At 38.0% G+C, this 17,547-nt stretch overlaps 1 protein-coding gene across 2 annotated transcripts in view; it reads left to right on the top strand.

Annotated features, from left to right (window-relative positions):
- LOC133618515 (guanine nucleotide-binding protein G(olf) subunit alpha) overlaps nucleotides 1-17,547 on the top strand; it is a 162,714-nt gene that overhangs the window by 33,684 nt on the left and 111,483 nt on the right. For both annotated transcript variants that reach the window (XM_061978960.2, XM_061978961.1), the window contains exons 3-4: nucleotides 129-183; nucleotides 267-386. In XM_061978960.2, coding sequence (XP_061834944.1) covers nucleotides 129-183; nucleotides 267-386 — 175 coding nt within the window. The remainder of the gene's footprint in view (nucleotides 1-128; nucleotides 184-266; nucleotides 387-17,547) is intronic.

Raw genomic sequence — 17,547 nt, 5'->3', positions numbered from 1 at the left:
CGCTCCTTATTGTGAGTGCCCCTCCTTGCCTCGGTGACTGGCTCCCCACCACCCGGATGATAAATCTTTTGTGGTGTGCCGTACGTCACGCTTTCATAACCAGCGGCTTCTCTCGTCTTCCCATGCAGGGAAAAGAAACAGAAGATCCAGGACATACGGAAAAACGTAAAGGATGCCATAGTGGTGAGTTCAATTGAATGATTATTGTTAGTGACTCTGTTCATCCTGATTAAAGCATGTTTTCTTTCTTCCTGTCATGTTTTCAGACAATAGTGTCAGCGATGAGCACTTTAATACCCCCTGTCCCGCTTGCCAACCCAGAAGACCAATTCAGAATCGAGTACATCAAGAGCATAGCACCTCTCTCGGACTTTGACTATTCGCAGGTAAGCTGCTGGCTACGTTTGTTTCTATGATTGTGTGTGTTGAGGGTGGGCTTGCATAGTTAAAAGTGGCTCAGATGTGATTGATTGATTGAAACTTTTATTAGAAGATTGCACAGTACAGTACATATTCCGTACAATTGACCACTAAATGGTAACACCCGAATAAGTTTTTCAACTTGTTTAAGTCGGGGTCCACGTTAATCAATTCATGGTATGTCTCATGAAGTTTTGGTTTCAATGCTCCCGTGTGCATTGTAGGTGCGAGGTCATGTGTCTGAAACATAAAAACATGTTCGACATCAATCCCCAACACACCCCCGCAACCGAAGAAAAGATAGAACCAAAATAATATAAATTATCTAGCAAAAGTTGTTTTAGATTTATTGTGTGCATGTGTGTTGCTGTCGGCAGATTGATCTCCTGCTCAGAAATAACTCTTGTATTTTTAAACCTAATATAGTGAACTTCTTTATTACTAGCCTATACTTGAACTAAACTAATTCGTAGAGCACTCTGGTAAACTTTACTTTTTAAATTTGGTTTAGATATGCTGTAGATTTGAGCAATAAGAGGTTGTTAGGCTATCTACATGTTATGTATTACATTTTTCATTCATTCTTATTTAACTAGAGCAGGTGTCGGCAACCCAAAGTGTTGAAAGAGCCATATTGGACCAAAAATACAAAAACAAATCTGTCTGGAGCCACAAAAAATTAAAAGCCATATTACATACAGATAGTGTGTCATGAGATATCATTTGATTTAAGAGGACCTAAAGGAAACTAAATGACCTCAAATATAGCTACAAATGAGGCATAATGATGCAATATGTACATATAGCTAGCCTAAATAGCATGTTAGCATCGATTAGCTTGCAGTCATGCAGTGACCAAATATGTCTGATTAGCACTCCACACAAGTCAATAACATCAACAAAACTCACCTTTGTGCATTCATGCACAACGTTAAGTTTGGTGGACAAAATGAGACAGAAAAAGAAGTAGCATAAAACACGTCCTTGTACATGTAAACAAACTACGGTGAGTTCAAGGACCGCCAAAATTAGTAGGACAAAACGGCGCTCGCCAAATACTCGAATCATTGAAGCATGTTTAATATAAACAGTGTGATTTATAACAATTAGGGAGGTTTGTGTCATGTTTGTCCTCCTACAGAAACCATATTAACAGAAAAAATATATATTTTTCCCCTCATCTTTTTCCATTTTTCATACATTTTTGAAAAAGCTCCATAGAGCCACTAGGGCGGCGCTAAAGAGCCGCGGGTTGCCGACCCCCGAACTAGAGGGACCATTATTTCCTTTATAGAGCAAGGAAAATTATTGTAAAGTTATTATTCCTATTTAATAGTTATGAAGTAGTTTATATATATATTTTATATATAAACTATATATTTGTATTTATTATTATATATTTTATGCTATTTGCTGTATTAGTTCATTTTTAAATAAAATGTAATATGTAATATAATCATCAGCTTTGCAAGCTCACTTAATGATGATGTAGTTGGAAATATGTACCCGCAGAAACACGCTGAACACAATCCAGATGATGTTCCAGAAAGACAGAAGTCTTGTTTTCTTTGTTTTTTGATTCCATACAGTAACACTCAGATATTATTTTTTAAACATGATTAAAGTAATCCATCCATTCATTTCCTACCGCTTGTCCCTTTTTGGGGTCGCGGTGGTTGCTGGAGCCTATCTCAGCTGCATTCGGGGTACAACCTGGATAAGTCACCGCCACATCGCAGGGCCAACACAGATAGACAGACAACATTCACACTCACATTCACACACTAGGGACAATTTAGTGTTGTCAATCAACTTATCCCGAGATGCATGCCGGGTGAAGCCGGAGTACCCGAAAGGAACCCACGCAGTCGCAGGGAGAACATGCAAACTCCACACAGAAATACCCCGAGCCGGGGGATCGAACTCAGAACTTTCTTATTGTGAGGCACACACACTAGTTCCTGTTCCACCGTGCTGCCCTGATTAAAGTAATAGGGAATATAAATATCTTCTATAAAATCCCCGACTATTTTTTAGATTCATTTTCAATAATTCCTTTGCTCTACAGTAGCAGGTTTTAAAAAAAAATCCTGTTGTAAATGGTTGCACTTTCAACTATTCTTACAAATATTAAAGACCCAATTAAGAACTTTCAGTTTCGGTTGATTTTGGCGGCACCAGTGCACCAATACGGCAGCGTCAAACTGACACGATAATACCACAATGATTCAGTATGACTGCTCTTTCCACAGTAGGAACCTACATATATAACTTCAACTTTATATTTGCGCTTTGCAGTCATTGCATAGTTTTTTCTTTATACGGTACTTTTGAGTTTGTTGCGTGGCTGGTTGTTTCAGTTTGGAACTGCGAACTATCAAGCTAGCATTAGCATTATCATTTGGATTTGAGCATCGAAAGTCACTCACTTGTTTAGCAGGAACAGAGCCAAGGCAGCATCAGTCGAAAATCCCTTTCCGTCTTTGAGCTCACGCCAGTGAGTTAAAGCAGGGCCAATGTTGATCCTTGACTGTCCTTTCATCCGGGTAGCCCCTCTTTTTCTTATTTTTGTCTCTCCTCCTTTCTCGACCACCGTAGATATCCAGCATTTTTGTTTGATGACGCCGTAGACAGAAAAATTAACTTAACGTTTAAATCTTTATTATTACAACAGCTCTTTGTAGTATCGATAAAATCGATCGATTCCCTTTTAAAACTATCTATTGCAAGGCAAACTTTCCGGCCACAGATCGATAAACCTGAAATTTAGGAATATAAATCGATCTATCGATGTATCGATCAATTGTTACACCCCAAATATATTATCTTTAAATAGGGTTTGAAAATGTTATACATGTATTTTAAAAACATATCTGTGTTATTAATTAGTAATAGGGATGTCACGGTATGAACATTTCCTATCACGGTTCTTGTTACCAAAATTATCACGGTTATCATTATCGCGGTAACTTTAAATGTGCTCAAAATTGTCAAAAACTACTTGTACTGAAATCCTTTAATCAAGTTTTATAATAAAAAAAAAACCCACAAACAACACATGCAAAATGTATGTATGTACCTTAAGTTGAACATTGAATGTGCATATGAAAGCAACACAAGCATTATAAACAAAGTAATATGGCAGAAACAAAGTACCGGTAATACTTTAGATAAATAAAAATAAATGTGAACATTTTGCAAGATGGCGTCTTATGGACATAAGACATAACTGCACTTTTTGTCAATACAGGGAAAAAAACAGTGTTCATATATGAGATGTAGTCTTACACATAAGGCTTCCAATTATGGTCAAAATGATAATTAAGATACATTTTTTATCAATATTGAAATCACGATTATTATTCAGGATTATTCATTATGTTTGGTAAAACCGTGTCGGGGTGTGAACGCGACGCCATCATGTAATTTGTAATATCTAATAAAATGCTCTCAATAAACGTTATATATTTAAAGACAAATATTTGTGTTTTTGATCAATAATAGTATCAATGTGTCAGATTTTTATTACATGATGCCTTTATCTCGATTTTTACATTTTCATAGGCAGAGGTATTTTTTATTTAATTTACATATATATACATATATTTACATTTACTAATGTGTGTACATGTACATGCTGTACATCGGGACAGTTCCATTGAGAATTTGAGCAGAAATTTGTCGTATAGGTCAGAGGTGCCCAACCTTTTTTGCACCAGGCACCGGTTTAATGTACGCATTTTTTTCACGGACCGGCCTTCCATGTGTGGCAGATAATAATAGCAAGTAAGTGCATGCAAAATGAATACATGAAAAAACTCACCATTATGTTGAATTAGTGGGAGCCCCTGGCCTTTTCCCTTTGCAAAAAAGCTCTCCATAGACTTAAGTTTTTTACAAATTTTTGCGAGTAGTAGACTTTTTTTTGGCTTTAATATCTGATGGGTTATAGGTGATACATCACATTTAAGGACAAGAGCATGGATATATAATAAAGCTAGAAATACTTGCTATTAGTTCCTGTAGATTTCTGTGGATTTCTATTTCCATTCTAAAAGTTATGTATTCATAGTTTGTGCAATATTTCATACGTAGATACACCAATGTCAGCTTGTTTTGGTCCAATTTCCCATGCGTAAATACATCTGTTATTGCTAACTAGAGATGTCCGATAATGGCTTTTTTTTGCCGATATCCGATATTCCGATATTGTCCAACTCTTAATTACCGATTCCGATATCAACCGATACCGATATATATATAAATATGGCAGTGCCAACATGGCACTGCCATATTTATATATATATTTTTGAACATGCCTCAAAACAGCAGCTTGGAATTTGGGACATGCTCTCCCTAAGAGAGCATGAGGAGGTTGAGGTGGGCGGGGTTAAGGTGGGTAGGGGGTACCGGGGGGTGTATATTGTAGCGTCCCTGAAGAGTTAGTGCTGCAAGGGGTTCTGGGTATTTGTACTGTTGTGTTTATGTTGTGTTACGGTGCGGATGTTCTCCCGAAATGTGTTTGTCATTCTTGTTTGGTGTGGGTTCACAGTGTGGCGCATATTTGTAACAGTTTTAAAGTTGTTTATACGGCCACCCTCAGTGTTGACCAAGTATGCCTTGCATCCACTTGTGTGTGTGAAAAGCCGTAGATATTATGTGATTGGACCAGCATGCAAAGGCAGTGCCTTTAAGGTTTATTGGCGCTCTGTACTTCTCCCTACGTCCGTGTACCACTCCGTACAGCGGCGTTTTAAAAAGTCATACATTTTACTTTTTGAAACCGATACCGATAATTTCCGATATTACATTTTAAAGCATTTATCTGCCGATAATATCGGCAGTCCGATATTATTGGTCATCTCTATTGCTAACTACTTGTGTAATTGGACTATGTGCAACAATACCAGCACTTTAACTTACTAGGACAAAGGAAATGTGTATTTTCTTCCTTCAGCACAATTATTATATGCAACAATTTAGCACTTTTCCATCTGTCTTATGCACTTGGTCACTTTGTTCCTGATCTGCCCTGATCTTAGGTCATCAACTTGCCGCGGACTGCAGATGGAACCTAGTTTTTGACTACGATTTGGCACCTTTACGTTTTATATGTTTATTAATGTGCGTTGTCCCATGTGGCAAAGATATAACAAATATAGCAAATAGCGACTTCCTATCAGGAGTTTTATAATACATCTATGAACAAGCTTATTGGTGTGTCTGGTAAAATGCGGTAGGTTATATATGTCTCTGTGCGGCCCGGTAGCAAATGCGCCACGGACCGGTTCCGGTCCCCGGACCGGTGGTTGGGGACCAGTGGTATAGGTATTAATTATGCACCATAAAACATTAATGCTATGTCACATGAATGGTTATTAAAGTAATTACTTTGTGGAATGAAAAAAAACAGAAGTAATGTAAAAATACATGTTTACTTTTTGATATCAATATAAAACACAAAGCAGTTTGACTAATGAAGATGAAGTCAAATAAAAAAAGCCTTGTTTTTCAACAACCATGTACTTCAGTGCAACAGTTTGGCCAACAAAAATAAACAAGAGTGATAACTCAAATCTAACACACAATCTTTATGCCTCACCGACTACTCAGCCTGTGTTCAATTCGATGCAATGACAAAACATTTTAGCTAGTGTTGATGTTATTGGAACACCAACAAAGTTAGCAGTTAAATAAAGGACAAGTGAGCATCCCAGTAAACAAACTAAAGACTTTATAAACAAGTCGTGGCAACGTTTCTGACACCTCGCCTACTGCATGATAACTCTCAGTACCAGCGGCTGACGGAAGGACGCCAGTTGCACTTTTAAAATGAAACTGCAACTACAAATATTTTTCCCCTCCAACCGCATTGCGCTCTTAAACGCACACCGAAACTCCACGGAAGTAGAAGCAAGTGAAATGAAGCGATCGGCTCCGTTTACACGGAGGGAACATTTTCAAAGCAAAGTCCGTGTAGTCGGCGCCATGTTTGCTCGAGCCAAACGGCTCTAGTACGCAGGTGCTGCGGCGCTTCAGTTTTCAGTAAGTAAGCAGTGTTGCCTAAAATGCATTAATAAATGACGTTTTTTTTTGTAATTAAAGATTTAAACGGTATTACTAACCATCTGGAATTTTTTCACGGTTTACTGTTACATCCCTAATTAGTATTAACATATATTTTTATATTATATCTTTTTGCTCTATTTTTTTTATAGCTGGTATTCCGACACGTGACTTCTTCCCGGAAGTGAAAACAAGTGGCTAAGACGGCTGTTGTACAAAAAAGGCTTAAAGGCCTACTGAAACCCACTACTACCGACCACGCAGTCTGATAGTTTATATATCAATGATGAAATCTTAACATTGCAACACATGCCAATACGGCCGGGTTAATTTATAAAGTGCAATTTTAAATTTCCTGCGAAACTTCTGGTTGAAAACGTCTATGTATGATGACGTATGCGCGTGACGTCGATGGTTGAAACGGAAGTATTGGGACGCCATTGTATCCAATACAAAAGGCTTAGTTTTCATCGCAAAATTCTACAGTATTCTGGACATCTGTATTGGTGAATCTTTTGCAATTTGTTTAATGAACAATGGAGACTGCAAAGAAGAAAGCTGTAGATGCGATCGTTGTATTGACTTGGATAGCAGACGCGCTATCCGACGCTAGCCGCTGACCGCATCGATGATCGGGTGAAGTCCTTCGTCGCTGGGTCGATCGCTGGAACGCAGGTGAGCTTCGGTGTTGATGAGCAGATGAGGGTTGGCGTAGGTGGAGAGCTAATGTTTTTATCATAGCTCTGTCGAGGTCCGTAGCTAAGTTAGCTTCAATGTTAGCAACAGCATTGTTAAGCTTCGCCAGGCTGGAAAGCATTAACCGTGTAGTTACAGGTCCATGGTTTAATAGTATTGTTGATTTTCTGTCTATCCTTCCAGTCAGGGGTTTATTTATTTTGTTTCTATCTGCAGTTAAGCCCTATGCTATCACGTTAGCTCCGTAGCTAAAGTGCTCCACCGATGTATTGTCGTGGAGATAAAAGTCACTGTGAATGTCCATTTCGCGTTCTCGACTCTCATTTTCAAGAGGATATAGTATCCGAGGTGGTTTAAAATACAAATCCGTGATCCACAATAGAAAAAGGAGATAGTGTGGAATCCAATGCGCCCTTGTACCTAAGTTACGGTCAGAGCGAAAAAAGATACGTCCTGCACTGCACTCTAATCCTTCACTGTCACGTTCCTCATCCACGAATCTTTCATCCTGGCTCAAATTAATGGGGTAATCGTCGCTTTCTCAGTCCGAATCGCTCTCGCTGCTGGTGTAAACAATGAGGAAATGTGAGGAGACTTTCAACTTGTGACGTCACGCTACTTCCGGTACAGGCAAGGCTTTTTTTTATCAGCGACCAAAAGTTGTGAACTTTATCGTCGTTGTTCTATACTAAATCCTTTCAGCAAAAATATGGCAATATCCCGAAATGATCAAGTATGACACATAGAATGGATCTGCTATCCCCGTTTGAATAAAACATTTCATTTCAGTAGGCCTTTAAATCTTCCTGCAAAAAGCAGATACGAGCAAAAAATCTAACTATGCAATTGAATATATCGTTATACTTTATCAAAAAAAGATTTGTCGAGTGATATCAAGGATTACATCGGTCATGTTCCCAGACATATGGAACGATTGTGCTCCATACGCCATTCTACACGACAAAACAGATGGAAACTTGGAAAAGCATGGAGGTCTACAACTTCTTTGTGTGTTGCTGAGTCAAGGAAATTGGTATCAAGACTCTCCCGGATAAATATGCCTTGTTTTTGCTCGAGTAAGGTTGCATTTCACTTGGCGTCTAAGACGCCATGTTTGTTGCTGTTGCACGTGCCGTTTACAAGTAGCATGTTTTCCCCCTCTGCATCAAAATATAACTTTAGATGTCAATATTGTGTGTGCTGAAAGCTTAATTTATGATTGCTGCCTTTGGTAAAAGCTCCTCTTTTAGGTTTTGCTCACATTTGCTTTCTTTTATTTAGATTCGCCGAGTTGGCGCTTTTCGAAACACTCGTAGCGAGCATGTGTTTAAGAAATACAAATAATATCAAGATAATACTTCAATGCAAAATAATAACCGTCAAAAGTATATCAAACAAACCTTTAATGAAGTGATCACTGCAAAAGCGTGCATTGTTCAACTCTGCTTCCTTGGACTGGAGTGTGTGCTGCTTTTCTTGCCGTTGTGTCCACAAATCTTGCACTTTTCCGCCCTTTTTGTTAACCTCTCGAGAAACTTGGAAGAAACGTTTATCCTTTCCGCGATTTTAATGGTTCTTAAAGACGAAAACAACACAAGTATAGGGCTTTTTTTTTTCTCCGAGAAAGACTAAATGGCGTCCAGTACCCATTGAAAACCGAGCTAGCTTGACCACCACCATTATTCATTGGGCGGGATGTCAGCAACATTCCAGCAATTGTTGCTGCCTATTGTACAATGTACTCTGTTGAGAAATTTTCAAGCGTTTGGAGACTTAGCCAATCTTTTTAGTCATTTTTTTTCTTTGCTAAAAACAACAACAAATCTTGCATCTTTTTATGGTGTTATTGTAGACTGTAATCATGTTTAGAGAATATTTACTTCTGTCGCTTGTTGTCAGCGTGATCAGTCTTTTTTTTGGTAGCCAACTTTTCTGTGTATCACTAGTCAATAGTGCACAAATAATAGGTTATATTCCATTAGGTTGTGAGTTCAAACCCCGGCCGAGTCATACCAAAGACTATAAGAATGGGACCCGTTACCTCCCTGCTTGACACTCAGCATCAGGGGTTGGAATTGGGGGTTAAATCACCAAAAATGATTCCCGGGCGCGGCCACCGCTGCTGCTCACTGCTCCCCTCACCTCCCAGGGGGGGATCAAGGGTGATGGGTCAAATGCAGATAATAATTTCGCCACACCTCGTGTGTGTGTGACAATCATTGGTACTTTAACTTTAACTTAAATTCGTACAATATATTAAGTACCGTATTTTTCGGAGTATAAGTCGCTCCATAGTATAAGTCGCACCGGCCGAAAATGCATAATAAAGAAGGAAAAAAACATACATAAGTCGCACTGGAGTATAAGTCGCATTTTTGGGGGAAATTTATTTGATAAAACCCAACACCAAGAATAGACATTTGAAAGGCAATTTAAAATAAATAAAGAATAGTGAACAACAGGCTGAATAAGTGTACGTTATATGAGGCATAAATAACCAACTGAGAACGTGCCTGGTATGTTAACGTAACATATTATGGTAAGAGTCATTCAAATAACTATAACATATAGAACATGCTATACGTTTACCAAACAATCTGTCACTCCTAATCGCTAAATCCCATGAAATCTTATACGTCTAGTCTCTTACGTGAATGAGCTAAATAATATTATTTGATGTTTTACGGTAATGTGTTAATAATTTCACGCATAAGTCGCTCCTGAGTATAAGTCGCACCCCCGGACAAACAAAGAAAAAAACTGCGACTTATAGTCTGAAAAATACGGTAAGTATGTTTCACGTAAAAAAAAACGCTCTTTTTTTAAGATGTGGCGGCTTTTATTTTGCTGTGGCGAGCTGCCATGATCAATTACATGTAGGGGAAACCCTGCTCCAATCGATAGGTTACTCAATCACCAAAATAATCAATAGCTGCAGCCCTAATGGTATTATATCGTTATAATTAACATATATTGATTTATGTTCAAAATGTATCTGAAATTTAAACAAATAAGATAAAGTTTGAATTGGCAACCACCGTTCAAAGTAGTTTTCATCACCGCCACTGCAGGTTTTTTTTTTTTTTTTTAACATTTTATTACAGCACATCCCCTTAACGTCAGAACACCATTGACATAAATGAGTACAGGTTTATTTGCTATGGCATCCATCCATCCATTTTCTACCGCTTGTCCCGTTCAGGGTGGCAGGGGGTGCTGGAGCCAAAATGAAAATCAAAACATTGGTTGAGGCTACTCTAGCATGTTGTGAAATTGTGTACAGGTGATGACGTATGTGCTGAGCAGATGCACACAAAGTTAGAACAGAGATTGTCTGGTCTGCTGACAAGATTTATTTAGGTAGTTACTACGATTGCAACTAACAACTATTTTTACAATCGACTAATCGTCAACTATCTTTACAATTAGTAGACTAATCTGAGTATGAAGTAGGGCTGGGCGATATATCGATATGCGCGATATATCGCGGGTTTGTCTCTGTGCGATATAAAAAGTGACTATATCGTGATATTCGAGTATACGTTCTCACGCAGTTGCTTTTAGCTGCGGGCATTACACTACAGGCTCTCCTCGCTCTTTCCTGTGTCTCCTTCTCACAGGCAGCAAGCGTAGCTTTTACACACGTCACATACTGTCACGTCATACGTCACATACGTATACGCCCTCGCGCAGCAGAGAGGTAGCGGCATGGCTAACGTTAGCTGTGATGCTAGCGGTAATACGAGCGAAAGAAGGTGCGAATCTGGTAACAAATGAAGGAATAATTAATTCCCCCAAAAAACAGCAGGGGGTCCATCGTCTGGCGGTGGTTTGGCTTCAAGTGGGAATATGTCGAACAGACAACCGTAATTTGTCAAGTGTGGGGCGAAAGCATTGCTATAAAAAGTAGCATTACTGCTAATATGTAGCATCATTTGAAAAGTCACCTGCTAGAGAATGAAAGAGGGCTTGCTCCGCACGTCAACATCTCCGTTCGGTGCCACACGTCCACACCATCAAAATGCCGAGGCAAACATTTCCAGATCAACACCGTATGAAAAAAATACTGATTTTATTAGTTGTGATTTCCTTCTCTGCATGAAAGTTTTAAAGTAGCATATATTAATGCCGTATGAAGAAGAATGTTTTAATGTAGACACATAGAATCATCATACTGCTGTGATTATATGCATCAAGTGTTCATTCCAGGCTAAGGCAAAATATTGAGATATATATCGTGTATCGCGATATGGCCTTAAAATATTGCGATATTAAAAAAAGTCCATATCGCCCAGCCCTAGTATGAAGTGTATTCAGTGGCTCTAACTTACGGTAGTTAGCCATTGGCTTTTAAATTCAGTTTGAGATATTTTTAAGCATGTTATACAATAAAGATGACCAGTTCATTCAGAAATATGTATATATACTTTAACTGTGCTGCTCATGAGGCTTTTTACAAAAATGACAACTCTATTAAACATTTGTCCATTCAAAAGCAAGGGCAGAAAGTGTTGATTACAAAATATTTTTTATGTAAACAAAGGGCAATCAAAATAGCAGCTATACAAACAAAATGACACCAAAGCTATCTGGCTTCTTCAAAATGATGGTGTTAAGAAACATACACATAGGTACAATGTATTGTCAAGATTTATCTGGCAGACTTTGACTAAAACAGATAAAGCTACATTTCAAACAACTTTGCTTCTTTGTTGTTAGCTAGCTAACAAGCCAACTATTTTACCAAGGAGCGTTTGAGATCACATCCTCCAGATGTCTGACATGCCTCCGCTTCTAATGCTCCTGCATAACAGACGTACTACCATGAAAAGTATGATGATGTCATGATGGTAATACCAGTGTGTGAATGTGTGTGAGATTGGGTGAATGTGACGTATACGGTAAAGCGCTCTTAAGTATAGTGTAGTTATAGTAAAGCGCTATATAAATACAGACCATTTACAGTTTCTAATCAATAATAGCACAGTATTGTTTTTAAATGTAAGTTACATTTTTTTTAGCCTTTAAAAATATATATGTATACATATACTGCACATGTATGTACGTGTATATATATATATATATACTTCTTCTTCTTCTTCTTATACTTGTACTTAAAACTTAAGTATTCCGTAAATTGAGTGTGTGAGGGTGAATGTTGTCTGTCTATCTGTGTTGGCCCTGCGACGAGGTGGTGACTTGTCCAGGGTGTACACTGCTTCCAGCCCGAATGCAGCTGGGATAGGTTCCAGCGACCCCGAGAGGGACAAGCGGTAAAAAATGGATGGATGGATGGATACCTTTCGATACTTTTCCAAATAAAAGGGACCACAAACAATGGCATTATTGGCTGTATTTCAACAAAGAATCTTACGGTACATTAAACATACGTTTCTTATTACAATCAAAGAACAATTTTGTCAACTTGTCTTTTAGTATTAAGCAAACAAAGGCTCCTAATTTGGCTGCTGATGTATGCAGTAACATATTGTGTCATTTGTCATTCTATTATTTTGTCAAAATTATGAGGGCTAAGCGGTAGAAAATTGATTATTAATCTACTTGTTCTTTTAATGTTAATATCTGGTTATTTTGTGTTTTAACATGTTCAATCTACACTTCTGTAATAAACACATATTCTGTTTTTTGGGTGCTTTACATTAGTTTTGGATGATACCACACATTTGGGTATCAATCCGATACCAAGTAGTTACAGGGTCATTAGTCATATTTAAAGTCTTTATGTGTCCAGGGATGTATTTTCTGAGTTTATGAATAATATACATTTTAAAAGAAAGGAAAACATTTTTTGTGATGATCAAAAATATCGATATACATTGTAGTATCGACGAGATACGCTCTTGTACTTGGTATCATTACAGTGGATGTCTAGTGTAGATCTACCCCTGGCATTTGTTTACATTGAGGAGCACTAGCTTGCCGTTAGCGGTGAGCTATTGTATCCTCCTACGGCAGGCCTGGGCTATTATTTTACTCGGGGGGCCAGATTTAGATAAAAAAGTGTGTCTGGGGGCCGGTATATCTATTTTTAGGAACACTAATACAAAACCTCACAATAATGATTGAAAGCTAAAAACGTTATGACAGACCGCCTTAAAAACGGGATGGAATTTGAATTTTTTTTTACTGAATGAGACACCCAGAATGTACATGAAAATAAAGAATGTGGGATTTACAATATTAACTATGAATGATAAAACACTGAATATTGACAACATATTTTACAATCAACTGAAACGCAACCAAAATGCAACAAACATAGTGAAAAAACCCCACCTACAATCTGATATATCCATACCTGCCAACTACTCCGGTATTCCCGTAATTAGTACGGTTTTCATCAACCTATTCCGGGTTACGGTTGCAGTGATAAAAAAGATGTTTTTTCATTAATTAAATTATTTTTTTTTTTATTAAGTTTTATTCACGAAATCGCGTAACAACAATGATAATCGACACTGCTTCCCGTAACTTCCTATCGAGCCATTCCGAATGCCATGCGCGAGGCTATTTAAAGCACCGCTGCCAAGCACGAGGCACCTGTTGCCATTGTTTCCAAACGAGCGAACGATCATGGAATCAGCCGGAGAAAAATCGGAAACGAGTCTTAAACCGAAAAGAAAACTGCAGTCATTCCGTGAAGAATATTCAAAAGCCTATCCGGGAATAATTATCCGTTCCAAAAAGGGTGAAAACTACGCGATTTTTCGATCGGATACGGAGGAATTAGCGATGTAAAAGACCACGTTGGGACAAAAAAACACAAGTCTAATGCCGTTGCTAGCGATACAAGTGGAAAACTTTCAACGTTTTTCGTCGCCCTTATCATACAGTTACCATATCATTTTTGCAGTATGATCAATCTGATAGAATAAATTTGGATTTTAGCCACAAAAAGGTAATGACACCAATGTTATCTATTGGAATTGTTTAATACTGTTATACTGTTAAAAGTGTTTATACTATTTATGCTTTCAAGTCCAAGTTGAAGAAATCTTGTTAAATGTTGACAGCATAACTACCAAAATACAGAAGTATGTCCTTAATATTTTTGCAGTGCTATTTCTGTTGAAAAGTTAAAATGATTACATTAGAGATGTGATGTGCCACTTTTCAAGTGTCTGATGGCTTAAATTAATTTTCATTAATTTTTCATATTTTGAATTCTTTTGAAAGGCTTACAAAAAAACTACATTTGAATTGTAATTCCATGCTATTGACAGGACTATTAATTTTAATGAAGTTAGCTTACCATGTTTACAGTATGATAATTGTGATAGAAAGGGGAATTTAGGCACAGAATATTTTTTACAATTGAACAAGGCAGTAGATTATACAAGCTTGGACAGAAAGTTAATAATGACACCAATTTTTTTTTTAATGGAATTGTTTAGTACTGTTTTACCATTTGTTTACTGTAAAAAGTGTTTATACTGTTTATACTTTCAATTAACAAATTGAAGTCTTGTGAAAGGTTGACAGGATAACTGGCATTAACTGTCAAAATAATTTCAAACTATTGAAGTTAGCTTACAGAATAAACATGTCAATCAACCCATATGATTTTTGCTGTAATATTTTTGTTTTGAAAAGTCACTGTGACTGATAGAAAAGTGATGGTTTTAGCAACATTTTAACCAGTCTGAATGCTAATAATCATTTTGCGTCGGGGGGCGAAGCCTGAACCCCCCACCAGGACTTTGTCCTGGACCTACCGGGGCCTGCGGCCCCTGGACCCTGGCTACTTGGTTTTTCTGATTTCAAAAGTTGGCAGGTATGTATATCTCATAGTGACCATAGTAAGTAAATAGATGACCATAGTAACTAATTAGATGACCATAGTAACTAGTATACGATGCAGATTCCAAGCATTGAAAGACTTAGTATAGTTGAAGACTTCCGGTCATTAGAAAACATCACTGCGCATCATAATGGCAGCTACACTTTCCATCTTAAACATCTAAAACAATTATTTGGGAATGTCTGGCGGGCCAGATTGAAAAGCTCAACGGGCCGCATGCGGCCCCCGGGCCTTAATTTGCCCAGGTGTGTAGTGAAGCATGTTTAGCTATTCCTCGTCCTGCAGAGATAATACTTGTAAGAAACTTACTTTATTTGTCACCATGGAGGCGAGGATTATGTTTTCAGTGTATAGTGACGCTATACTGCTATACAAGCTGTACACTGACTACTCTGAAGAATATCCAAGGTAACTTTCAATAGTATTGTCCATTGAGAAGTTTTAATAAAAGGATTTCTACCGTGTGAGGGCTATGATGACTTTTGTCAGATACTGTACATCACTGACGGACTTTATTTTTGATGACATCCCTTTGCTTTCTTTTTAAATTATATTAACACTTCCATGACACATTTCCTTACAAGGCCTTATTATATATTTAAAAAACCTGCATTGTCTCACTTGAATGATGTAGAGTAAATCCAGCTCAATTAAAAGAGTAACCGTGCGACCCCAATCATAGTAGAGCAGTGGGCCCGTCGGCTTGAATTTGAAGTCACCTGCCACACGACACTCTGTAACTGTATCTCGGGGACAAACGCCAACCTGTTTTTTCACGCCAGGGGTAGGTTGGCCAGCAGAGCGACCCTACTACAGTTTACATATGCCAGCATAGTGGCCACACTGGAAATGTGTCTACATTTGCATCACAACTGATATTGTCTGTTTGACTCTACACTCTTGCATAAAATACTTTAAAAGGTAAAATGGTCAACACTTCACAGTAGAGCTGGGCGATATGGCCTTTTTTTAATATCTCAATATTTTTAGGCCATGTCACGATACACGATATATATCTCGATATTTTGCCTTAGTCTTGAATGAACACTTGATGCATATAATCACAGCAGTATGATGATTCTATGTGTCTACATTAAAACATTTTTGTTCATACTGCATTAATATATGCTCATTTTAAACTTTCATGCAGAGAGGGAAATCACAGCTAAGTCAATTTAGCAAAACTGTATTTATTAAACAGTTATTAAGCAGTGGCACAAACATTCATGTCATTTCCAAAACAGAAAATGCAAGATTGTCAGAGACATTTTAAAACAAGCTATTAGTGCACTTTTGTGCATGATGTCACTAAGATGATTGATCAAAACAACACTAAATTAAAGTGCACTTTTTGTACAGAACGCCACTACAATAGTTTAAAACAAATAAAGTGCACTTTTGTGCACACAATATATTTCAATAACTGTCAAATAAAAATGAGCTGCATAATAGGAAATCAAATGTCCTTCGCTATGTGGTAGTTTACTGCGGACGTTATCTCCTTCTGTTGTTGAATATTTGTTTCATACGGTGTTGATGTGTAAATTGGGCATTTTGTGGGTGTGGCACCGAACGGAGATGTTGACATGCAGAGTTTCAAGCACTCTTCATTCTCTAGCGGGTGACTTTTCAAGTCACTTTTCAAGTCATGCTACAAATTAGCAGTGGTGCTACTTTTTCTAGCAATGCTTTTGCCGCATACTTGTTCGTCATCTTCCCGCTTGAAGCCAAACCACCGCCAGACGATGGACCCTGTGCTTTTTTTCTTAAGAATTAATTCTTCCTTCATTTGTTACCAGATTCGCACCTTCTTTCTCTCGTATTACCACTCCGCTAGCATCACAGCTAACGTTACCCACGCCGCTACCTCTCTGCTCCGAGAGAGCGTGTGACGTTGCACGCGCGACAGTATGTGACGTATGTACAAACCCCAATACCATATGAGTTGGGAAATTGTTAGATGTAAATATAAACGGAATACAATGATTTGCAAATCCTTTTCAACCCATATTCAATTGAATGCACTACAAAGACAAGATATTTGATATTCAAACTCATAAACTTTTTTTTTTTTTGCAAATAATAATTAACTTAGAATTTCATGGCTGCAACACGTGCCAAAGTAGTTGGGAAAGGGCATGTTCACCACTGTGTTACATGGCCTTTCCTTTTAACAACACTCCGTAGACGTTTGGGAACTGAGGAGACACATTTTTAAGCTTCTCAGGTGGAATTCTTTTCCATTCTTGCTTGATGTACAGCTTAAGTTGTTCAACAGTCCGGGGGTCTCCGTTGTGGTATTTTAGGCTTCATAATGCACCACACATTTTCAATGGGAGACAGGTCTGGACTACAGGCAGGCCAGTCTAGTACCCGCACTTTTTTACTATGAAGCCACGTTGATGCAACACGTGGCTTGGCATTGTCTTGCTGAAATAAGCAGGGGCGTCCATGGTAACGTTGCTTGGATGGCAACATATGTTGCTCCAAAACCTGTATGTACCTTTCAGCATTAATGGCGCCTTCACAGATGTGTAAGTTAC

This window comes from Nerophis lumbriciformis, linkage group LG19 (genome assembly GCF_033978685.3).
Source record: "Nerophis lumbriciformis linkage group LG19, RoL_Nlum_v2.1, whole genome shotgun sequence".
In the NCBI taxonomy this organism is placed as follows: domain Eukaryota; kingdom Metazoa; phylum Chordata; class Actinopteri; order Syngnathiformes; family Syngnathidae; genus Nerophis; species Nerophis lumbriciformis.
The sequence above is the reverse complement of the archived record's forward strand: the minus strand, read 5'-3'. Positions and strand labels throughout refer to the sequence as shown.